The sequence below is a fragment of the Astatotilapia calliptera genome, chromosome 11, assembly GCF_964374335.1.
Source record: "Astatotilapia calliptera chromosome 11, fAstCal68.1, whole genome shotgun sequence".
NCBI lineage: Eukaryota > Metazoa > Chordata > Actinopteri > Cichliformes > Cichlidae > Astatotilapia > Astatotilapia calliptera.
Window position 1 is genome coordinate 24,536,622 of NC_137432.1, and position 11,453 is coordinate 24,548,074.

At 39.4% G+C, this 11,453-nt stretch overlaps 1 protein-coding gene across 1 annotated transcript; it reads right to left on the bottom strand.

The window, feature by feature from the left end:
• Positions 1–2,294: 2,294 nt before the first annotated feature.
• Positions 2,295–6,689, bottom strand: LOC113032414 (gamma-aminobutyric acid receptor-associated protein-like 1). The gene is made up of 5 exons (XM_026185334.2): positions 6,461–6,689; positions 5,473–5,562; positions 4,743–4,821; positions 3,797–3,915; positions 2,295–2,988 (listed from the first exon to the last, which is right to left on the bottom strand). The coding sequence occupies exons 2-5, from the start codon at positions 5,560–5,562 to the stop codon at positions 2,923–2,925; spliced, it is 354 nt and encodes a 117-aa protein (XP_026041119.1). The 5' UTR covers positions 6,461–6,689; the 3' UTR covers positions 2,295–2,922.
• Between the last annotated feature and the right edge of the window lie 4,764 nt (positions 6,690–11,453).

Genomic DNA, 11,453 nt, shown 5'->3' on the forward strand with positions numbered 1-11,453 from the left:
TGAACTTGGACTTAGACCTTTTATTGTCATTGTACAGTTGCTTGCACAATGGAATTACGTAACAAGACCACAAGGTTTAAAAGTAAAAGACAATATAGAAGAAGAAAAAAATATATAGGAACACTATGTACACTAGAATATAACAAATAATAAAAAAGGGTGGATGGAAACTGCACATCTGCCAAAATATTGCACAAAAAAGATATTTTACATTAAATGGAGAGACATCTAGAGCTGGTAATGGAGTCCAGAATGGAGAGTGGACACCTTCTCTGCAGTTTTGATGACCAATAAGGAGAGAGGGTCTGGATGACCCTCTCTCCTTATTGGCTGTTGTGCAACCAACGTACCACACAGGGATGGCGTGCACCAGCACACTCTCGATTGTGGCACGATAGAAGGACACTAGGAGGTCAGTCTGCAGCCTGTTGCATCTCAGAACCCTCAATAAATGGAGGAGCTGCTGAGCTTTCTTCATTCAGGCTGATGTATTTGTAGTCCAGGACAGGTCCTCAGAAATGTGGGTACCGAGGAACTTGAAGGAGGACAACCTCTCCATGTAGTCACCTTTTATGGAGAGGGGACAGGTGGTTTCCCTGTGTTTAGGGTAAGGTTATTGTGGTCACACCATTCTGTCAGACCCTGGACCTCTGTCTGTGTTGTCAACGTTGGTGATGATTCTCATCAGGGTGGTGTCATCTGCAAATTTGATGATGATGTTGCGGGGTTGCGGGGGGTGCAGTCACTGGTGTAGATGGTGTATGGGAGAGGACTCAGCACACATCCCTATGGTGAGCCAGTGCTGAGTGACAGGGAGGACGATCTAATGACAGATTGTGATAAAGTTTTTGATCCATGCACATGTAGCGGGGGGAGGAGTCTAAGTTTACCAGCTTGGCTATAAGGATGTCTGGGATGATGGTATTGAAAACCGAGCTGAAATCAATGAAGAGACTTCCTTACTGAAGTCCCAAGATTCTAAGCAGAGTTTAGGGCAGTGGAAACAGCATCCTCTGTGGACCTGCGAGGGCCAAAGCTGAGTGGGCGGCAGTCCTTTATGTGCTTTAGGACCAGCTTCTCAAAACACTTTGCAACCACTGGTGTCAGTGTGATGGGTCTGTAGTCATTGAGGCCACTGATGATGGTGGACTTGGGGACTGGTACTATTGTCGCTGATTTCAGGCAGTGAGGGACAGTGGCATGTAACAGGGAGAGGCTGAATAGTCTGGTGAACACAGGAGCCAGCTGGTCAGCTCAGACTTTGAAGACACTCCCAGGTATTCCGTCAGGGCCAGCGGCTTTTCTCTGATTAACTGCTTTGAACACATTGTAAACCTGGTGTTCTTGGGGAGTAAATGTGTGTGGGCTGTGCTCAAAGGCGGCTATGGGCAGGGTGGTGTGAATGGTAGGGGTGTTTACAGTTCTCTCAAAGCAGGCTAAGAAGTGGTTAAGTTCCTCTGCTAATGAGATGTCTATTTTATCTGTATTTGCCCTATTGCCTTTGTAGTTTGTGGTGTGTTTCAGGCACTCCCATACCTTCTTAGAGTTGTTATCTGAGAAGCGATCCGATAGTTTATTTAAATAGTCAAGTTTTGCTGCTCTGATGCTTTTTTTAAGGTCTGCTCTTTCTCTGCTCTACATATCCTGGTCCCCAGATTGGTATGCAGAGTTGCGTGCCTTTAATAATGCCTGAACCTTACTTGTCATCCAGGGTTTATGGCTGTGGTCTACCCGTACCCGCTTTTACATGGTGACAGTGTCCATGCAGTGCTTGATGTAACCTAGCACTGCAGCAGTGCGAGTCTCTAGGTCGACATGTTCGAAGACACTCCACTCTGTGAAGGCAAAACAGTCCTGCAGCTGAGCCAGAGCTTCCTAAAAAAGGTGTTGATAGTTTGGTTGGTGCCCTTTGTCCTTTTCCTGAGTGGTGTGTATGCCAGGACAATGAGCAGAGAGAGGTGGTCAGACATGCTCAGGTGGGGGAGGGGAACAGATCTGTAGGCTTGGTTAATAATTGAGTAAACATGGTCCAAAGTTTTGTTCCCTCTCGTAGGGCATTTCACATGTTGAACAAATTTAGGCAGCACAGTTCTTAAGCATGCTTTGTTGATGTCCCCGCAACAATGTGTACTCCTCTGGACACGCCCGTTGCTGTTCGGAGATTGACTCATGCAGGATGCAGGTAGACAAGCGCTGATCTAACATTAGCGTCTGGTGGTATGTAGACTGCTGTTATATACATATATATATATATATATATATATATACACACACACACACACACACACATATTATTATTATTATAAATACTAATAATATTCACTTTATTGATCCCCGTGGGGATTACTCTCTCTGCATTTAACCCATTCACTTAGTGAAGCAGTGGGCAGCCACCAATCAGGCGCCTGGGGAGCAATGTGTAGGGACGGTACCTTGCTCAGGGGTACTTCACGTTAGCCGTTCAGTGGCAAACAAATAAGAAAAGAACGCACACAATGGATGGCTTCTTTTTTTTTTCCACAAAAGTTTATGATAATTTACAAAAACAAAAGTACTATTTGCATTAAATACAGGTAAGTGAGGAAAAAAAGAGCTCTCTCAACATAATTGCAATAAGTTCCACTTCTTACAAAGAATTCGTGCTTTCAAACCTTCCTGTGTTTTTGTTTACTGAGTAAGGAAATCAACATGACTTACCCATCCTTCTCCCCTTAAAATACTGTTGAAAGTTAAAACCATGCCAGCACCACATTGTTTTATACAAAGCTTTCCTTCCACCATGCACGGTAGTTACTTATCAAAGCTACTATTATAGAGAATAAAAGGTGGATGTGAAGCATTTCGAAACAGCCCCAATTCTTTCTTCAGCCCATATCACTCTTCTCATTTGCTCTCTTGCTTGCTTGAGTCTTTCGTTCGTCCTCATGCACCGTACACGCTCTCATTACTGTAGGTCATGTAGAGAAACAGGTCCTCTTCATGGTGCTCCTGAACACATTAAAATAGCAGGGAATAATCCACAAATGAGCATGAAAAGTTTGTGAACTTGGAGCCACACAACAACAATGAAAAACAGAAGTTTATTTTGGATGTGAAATAAAACAAGTCAGCAATTTATCTAACTTCCTTCTCTGACGAAGTGTAAAAAGAATGGGAAAAAAATGTGTCTTCATTTACACGTTACCTTTAGAGCTAATCAAACCCTCAACTGTATCAAGATGTTCACTTCTCTTTTCTATATATTCTGATTTTGGCATCACTTTTCGGATGATAAAATATCACTTAGCTCATCCTTACTTCTGTTTACTTTCTGTTAGGCGCGTATTAATAGGATTAGAAAAGCGAAGTAACACTGCTGCCTAAGCAGATCTGCCAAAAGAGTTTCAGAATGTGAAGACAAATTCAGTATGTTATGCCCAGAGCAGCAACTTTTTAAAGCTTTTTCCTACTTTTTAAGCCACTTAACATGGACCTTCAAATTATTCAAGCATTAAAAAGGCACCGAACTCAAGGGATGAACCAGTGTTGTGTCTATACATACCAGACAAATTAGCAGAGAACCAATTTTAATTTCTTTAGTTGGATCTATTAAAAACATTCCCGGTTTGTGCCTGTTTCAATACATTTCTGCACCTATTTTCCATTTTCCTAGAAAAATATAAAGAAATGAGGGGCTACTCAAGACTATTCCACAGTGTAGTGTTTTTTGCATTTTTTGTTTTGGAAAAGGAAAGCAATCTCTAAATGTGGATAACTGTTGTTGTGAGTCTGTGCGTGCGTGCACTGAAATGTTTACCTCATATACTGCAGAAAGAGGGGAGCTGGATGGGGGAAGAGAGTTGTTGACAAAGAAGAAGAGCGCCTCCTCTGGTCTCAAAGACACACGCTGACGGATTAGGAAGCACAACTGGCCGACTAAAAAAAGGGGAAGGAGATAAAGGAGTGGATGGTCAGTGTATAGCAGACACAGGAGTTTCACTTCATGTAAGATGAGAAAGGAGGAAAAAACTGATCATGACAAGTCACAGATCAGTCTGTGACTCAACCAGTTACCGTAAAACAAAACTTCTGTAAAGTTAAGAGAACTACCAATAGATTGAAGAGACCAATAAAGGAGAACTGGAGAGCTCTCTGTAATTTTATCGAGTTATTATCAAACAGACCTATGATTCCCAAAGTGTGGCTGGTGCCCCCTGGTTGACAGGGAAGGTACTGCGGGAGGGTTGCAGTAATAGCAGAATTTCGTTTGAAATTATGAGTATGTACAGTTACATATATATGTAAATAGTACTTTTTATTCACTTTTGATTTACATAAAAATGCATTAAAACTGGTAATGGGAGGTGGTTAGTTTTGTTTTAATCAAAGTGAATGGCCTCCTGCTGTGCTGCTCCTCCACTGACACTTGAAAATCTCTAAATATGTTTAAAAAGATGCCCGCAAAAGCTTTTAACTTATTAGGGACATCCTGTCTGGTCCAAAAGCTTTGGAAAGTACATCATAGGAGATACGGTTGGCTTGTGTGGATAGAGCAGATATTTGCTGTTTAGTCCTGTGTTGGCTGATCACCAAAACCAGAAGAGCAAAGTTGACACTGGCTTAAAGTAATTTGAAAACAGCTTTGACATTGCATAGTTTGTCAGGCCCTGTTAAAATATAACACGTCCTGCTTACAAATACTCTTCAATCATTCACTTTTTAATTTTTCCTTTGGTTTCAAAATATCTGTAATGTCGTTTCACCTGTTAAATCGGAGGGTACTAAGTATTTCTTCTTGTCCAGTTCAGGAGCTCGTGACCTCGGGGACCTCTCAACAATGATCTGCAAAAACACACCCCGAAACAAAAAGCAATCATTAACAAACAAAGGCACAGAGAACAAGTACCTGAATATAAACAAGAAAAAAATCATTTATCATTTATATATATATATATAAAACAGCAGTCTACATACCACCAATTAAAATGAGTCTTAAAGAATAATAATGTTGTTGTCATTTTTTTTTATTACAAACCTATGAAGTAGATCTATTACACTTTTATTTGCTTTCTGTCACATATATACTGTTACAATGGTGGGTGCTCACATTAAACATGGCCAAAGTTCCAAATATTGAGGTCAGCAGATGTCCAAATAATCCCTGAGAGGCAAAAGTGCCACTTTAAAGTGCCAGCCAATCAGATGAAAGTTGTCTTAAAGGGAGAGTGGCTACAACAGTTGCTTTAGAGAGATGATGAACTGAGGTCCAGTAGAAGACAAAGAAAGATCTTTTTTTAACCGAAGATACTCTAATAGAGCCCAAGAATTTAAAAAAAAAATGCTTAAAATGACCATAGAAAGTCCACCTTAAATTAGCTGTGCATAATTTTCAAGAGTAAATTGCTAAACTTGTTAAGGCACTTTGTTGTCCGTGTATAAATTTATAAAAATTAATCAAGTCTACTGGGAAAAAGTCACTGTTGTTGTACTCACCGGTATCTTGTCGGGATGCTTGGCCCGAACTCTCTCTCCCTCTGCTCTCCTCACTTCTAGTGGTACTGAGCGCTGGTACTGACTGCCCATCTGAAACCATACACAGGGAAACATGAAGTTTCTCACAATAGCTATATTTATGCAGTAGACAAAGGAGAAAGCACACTGGTGGACTGACTTCAGTGCCCAGTGCATTCAGTTAACAAGTGATTATGACAGCTGGAAGAGTGCATCATTGTTTAATATCAATCCATCTTTAGGTCAAGAGTTTTGCAAAGGTCGTATTAGGAATTGTGGACATTATGGACATTGTGTACATTGCATATTTTTGTAAGCAGGGTTAGAGTTTTCCATTAAAATAAAAACAACACAAAATTGTACCTTAAATCTATCTGTCAACAGCACAATACCCATTGCCGTTTTTGGAACGGGAAATGTATTTTTATTTTTGTCAAACTTTGCAGACCTCACAGTCAGCTCTGCAAAGTTATGATGGGCTAATTTTTTATTTTATTTTGATTAGATTTATTTTTAGGAAACAAAACAATGTTTACATGTTCATTAACTCTACTAAAACAGGGCACGACCATGACAATTAGACTTAAAACGCATTTTAGGTTCAGTCAGGTTGCTCCTGATGGACAAAAATAATGTATGACATTTCCTTGACTGATTTTTATCAGTGTAGAGATTGTGCAGATTGTACAGATGTACCGTTGTGATCATGGTTACACCCGTTTGTGGGTTCACGTAGGTTGGGGTCATTATGAAGTTAGGCCACGTCATTTCTCACAACAGCACCGGACTAAGCTCGCTTCCCGTATGTTAAGCAACCATAAAACAACCAAACCTTTAAAATCATTCAAGTCCAAGTGCCTCCAAGTCTAGCATGTAAAGGCCGATCGTAATTACAGTGAGAGAAATCCGATACGATGCTATGTAATGCTAGTAACGGCAGCTAACGTATCAAGACTGACTGCTCACATACCTTTAAAACAAGTTTTAGTCAAAACAGGTCAGAAAAAAAGATATACTCCAGTGATGCTCTGGGCTTTCAAATTTCCCCCCCAAAAATAACCAGAATTCTTTTTAAATGCTAATAAAAAACGCACGATCACGCACGAGACGGCTATCGCTGTCAAAGATGTCGACCGCTCTACTTATTCTGTTCAACGAAAACAACAACAAACACTTTAAACCCCGCCCACTGTAAACTTAGCCAATCGGGGACGAGCAAGTAGATTGACAGCGGAAAGCACGGAATCTATTGGGTGGATTTCTCGATCCGTGACCAGTTGTCACCGCCTCATATTCCTTGAGTGACGGCAGACATAACCAATATGTGGCTGTATGTGAGATTGCACTTGAGCCATGCCCCACACCCATGATCGCACACAGTCTGGCTACGTGCACAGCGTGATTTTTTTTTCTTTATCTGAACTGTTCATTTTGTTCTAGAAACAGCTCCTGCAGACGCATGCCAGCAGTTTAATGCAAGTGAACTCTTACTGTGTACGTGCAAAATTACCGCCGGTGGTGAAGTTTTTGTTTACAAAAAACAACATTGATTGAAAGAACTCCAAGCGTGTTGTACAATGTTCAAATACGTGTTGTACATTGTTTTGTTATGTTTTATGCTGCTGTATGTACATCTTGGATATGTCCTGTAGATTTTGCATTATATGAGTCCACTCTCCTGCATGCAGGGCCCAATTTCAAAAACATACAATGCACAAAAAATACACCACATAAAGATTAAGATTGCAAGATCGATTACTTAATGCAGTGTATCAGGTATGGAAACTTTGTTTGCTGGATTGTGGATTTTTTTATAATAGCTCTAGACAGTTGCATTTCCCAATACGAATCCACAGAAGTTTAGTTTAGGCATGTTTATAAACCATGCAATTATTCTCATAATTATAACTAGGGAGGTGAGGTTAACATTTTCTGCTGCTCGCCTTCTCTATTTATGTTTTCCGTGTGGCACATTCTGCCTTTTTAAGTGTATTAAAGTTGAAACGTTAACATTTTTGTTTTGTTAAAACTCACGCAACTCAATGTCTGGCTTTAGCTAGTTGTGTAAATTGCTATCATAAGTTATACATTGTTACTGATAATGCAAACTAAAGAAGTTTTAAATGTTTATTGACTGCTGTGAAGGGAATGAATGGCTGTACTCACGTTTAACCATAAAGTAAACACAATTCAACATTAACCCAGCATGAAAACTTTACCTTGGGCGACATATATATTTTAAGAAGCTTATCACTCCTGGGAAAATAAAAGAAAGCTGCATTTTATGCAAGCTTTTATAATAAGGTGACAGACACAACTGCTCTTGTCTAAGTCTCTTATGGTGAATCAGCCCATAAAAGCAAGGAGTTTTGTGTCATTCAACTGGAACATCATCATCTGTAGGCAGCTCTCATACCAGACAAGTAACCAGTTGCTGTAAATCTCCACTGTCTGCAAAAAGCAAAAATACAAGATAAATGAGATAACGGAAGGAAAACTGTGATAAGACTGAAAAGATGACGACACAAAACTGTCTAACAGGATGAAACAACTGGTAATGAGAGATTTCCTTGTGATGCAGATCCAGTGCTTCTGATATTCTGTGGGAGGCATTCTGCAGAGATTTGGGCCACCCTTGCATCTAATCTGCATTCAAAGTCCACCCTTAAACGAGACCAGAGACTCAATACTTTAGCAGATGATTTCATTACTCGAGTAATTCAGAAGAGAAGAAAATGAAAGAAAAAGAGATTTATCAACAAGACGTCGAAGATATTCAGACTACTTTCTATTTAACTTTTATCTTGGTATTTTTTGTGAAAAGAGAGCATTGCTGTACCCAGGGGTGCCTCCAAGTGGGGGACCGCGGGGAGGGGGGGGCCCAATTTGCTTTTCTTTCTCTCTTTTTTGTCGTATTTTTCAAGTAACCTATATTTGACAACAGCATAATAAAACTTGTAATTCCGCTTTTAGCGTGCCACCCGAATCCTTTTAGTGGCCCCCATATGGCCACACCTTTGGAAAAATCTGAAGGAGCCCCTTTCTTTACCTTCTCAAGAAGTTTTAGTTTTAATTGTTGCCTCTGCAATGCTGCGTGTTGTTTTCTTGACAATATTCTGGTCCGAAACAGCATGCACATGTTCAGGTCAGATAACAGAAAACAGGAAAGATGAAATATGCAAAGGTTAATCGTGATAACAGTGTATGAAATAAGAATCAGCACAATTTTAAAATATACATTCCTCTACCAATTTTTTTTCTTAATTTTCTTCTTTTAGCAGCAAACAATTTTACATCAATTTTCTATATTGTTCTATAAGCATTAATATACAATCCTAAAATATGACACCTACTACCTACCACCAAGACATTTTCCTGTGAAGTCATATGACCCGTGACATGTCCCTCTTAGATTGACCAGATGCTGCCAAAACCACTCCTTGTCCATGAATGGACCGGGGAAACCCTGGGATGACTTAGCATGCTGATGTGTGGCTGTTTATCCCAATTTAGGTGAAGTGAATCAGAGAATGGAAAGATATCTTAGATAGTTTGAACTTGTTTCGTAGTATAGGGCCCAGTTTAACTGGGGATCCTCTTTTGTGTTTACATACTTCCTGAGTTCCAGTTATTTCTGTACACAGATTCATCATTTCCCACTAACAGCAACAAATTATGTCATAAAATTTATGAGATTAAAGACATTGCAGGAAAAAACAAATTCCATGAAAAGTTTGTGCCAAATCCATGTCAACATCACCTTCAGACAATAATGTGAGACAGGATGACAGGGGCGTACCACTGTGCCTCTGTGCCAACAATCACAGGTGGATGTTAACCCTGTGACACCATTGATTCCTTGATTGATAATTGAGTTTGCCTGCTGTTCACTCTGTGAGCTGTATAACACTTATGACCTATTTTAATAAGTGAGCATCACAGCTTGACACATACAGTCATTATTCTGTTCACAATAAGCAACTTTCCTTCATTTTTTATCAGCTCAGACAATTGTTAGATTTGTCGAGTTTTGTTGAGCTTTGTAATTCAGGAAATAACAAAGATCTAATCAGTAGCCGATTTCCTTACTCTGTGGGTGCGTCACCATAAAATGTGCAGTGGAAAGTTTAGCCCTGCACTAAAGGACACTACCTGAAGGTTAAAAATCCAGAATTCATTGGATGTGTTCTGATCTACACTTGTAGCACACCCATTTGGCACGTGACTGCACGGATAAAAAGCGCTCATTAATAAGGAAGCTTTTTTGTTTTTTGCTTTTTTAACTATCCAAAAGCCATAAAACTTTATTTACTAGAGAGATATGTCGAAATTTTGAGATACTGCCTCGAAAAATGTCTACTTAGTGCTAGCTGGTTATTTATTTGTTTAGTAAGGGGGGAGCAAGCTTCGTTGGTGCTCCTGATACTCCTGTGAATGCATATCTTGGGCATGATTTTGTTTTTTTAACACTAACCCTCCTGTTGTTTGTGAGATATTTCAGATATTTCTGTAATGATTTACAGTAAGGAGAATGTAAGTCTGATCAGGTTCCCTGAGTTTCAAGCTAATATTAAATGTCTAATAGCAAACATGCATCTACAGTATTATTAAGTTATAGTGCATTTATTTTCCCCAATGAATTCGACGTATGAGATAAAATATATCTTACCTGTGTTTCCCGCCCTCCTTGTATATGTGGACTTTAATTTAATGTCGCACCCTGCCCTTTATTTTTATCTGTACAGATACAGTACATGTACATGTATCGCTACATTTATATTAAATACTGTAATTAGTATTCCCTTTGGCAACTTTGAAAATTAAAATTTAAATAAAAAAGAAAAGAAAAAGCAGTGGATCTCAGAGCCAGCTTACATAGATAGTCCACAGAGAGCATGCGCGATCTTCCCACCGACTGACTACTTGCTCACGTCGCAGACACCCAGGGATGCTGTAGTCTGTACCCTGAGACCCTGAGTGGAAGCTGAAGGTGTGGGACTCTGTAAGCTGAGCTGTGAGCGTACTGGAAGAGGTGAAAATGGACTTTGGAGAAAACAGGAGATGATGAGGAAGTGAAATACAGTGTGAGAAAACAAGAGACATAGGATCTGTGTTTTTGTTGTTGTTGTTTTGTGTGTGTGCCTGTGTGCTTTGTATCGTTGGGTTTAGACATAGATTAGATTTTTTTTTAATTTAATTTATTGGGTTTTTTTTTCCATAGGTCAGTTGGCTTAATGAATTTCATTTGTCACAGTGATTTAAATTATAAGCTGAGATCAGTTTGTTTAAATGCCAAAATAAAAGTTGGCTTAAAACAATCAACAAATTAATGACACATCGTTTAACTGGGATCGGAGACAAATAATAAATAAGCGATCTTCTCTAAGCACAATTTCTTTACCAAAGTTTTAAATCTACCAACAAATAAGTGTTGTGGAGTTTACACCATGTCGTAACAAAAAGACAACTGTCTGCAATATCAAGGACAATGGACAACATGCTGCTGACATGAGGACTCAGAGGAGACCAGCTGCATGTCTCTGCTCACTGTACTTTCTCATTGCAAATTCATAGTTTTATAATTAAACTGCAGGTGAACTCAACATCATCTAGACGATTTAATTTCCTCTATTACTGCGTCACTTGTAATAACACAAAAATATTTCTATATTTTTAAAAAGGCTGTTTTTATGGAAATGCGGGACTCTAGGAGTCTATTCCTGGGAGCACAGCACACACAATTGCGTAATATTTGTTGTCGGAGGACAAATATTCAGATTCCTAGTATTCCTATTGGAGTCCTAATTTTAGTTTACAATTTCCTGTCGTGGAGAGAAAGAGAGGTGCAGCCACTTGCTATGTCTCCAAAACATCATCAACAGTTAACATGTTAAAACTGGTCAGCAATTTAAGCACATAAAGTGAAGTAATTCAAGGCTCCACCATTATGCCTGCACTGGTGC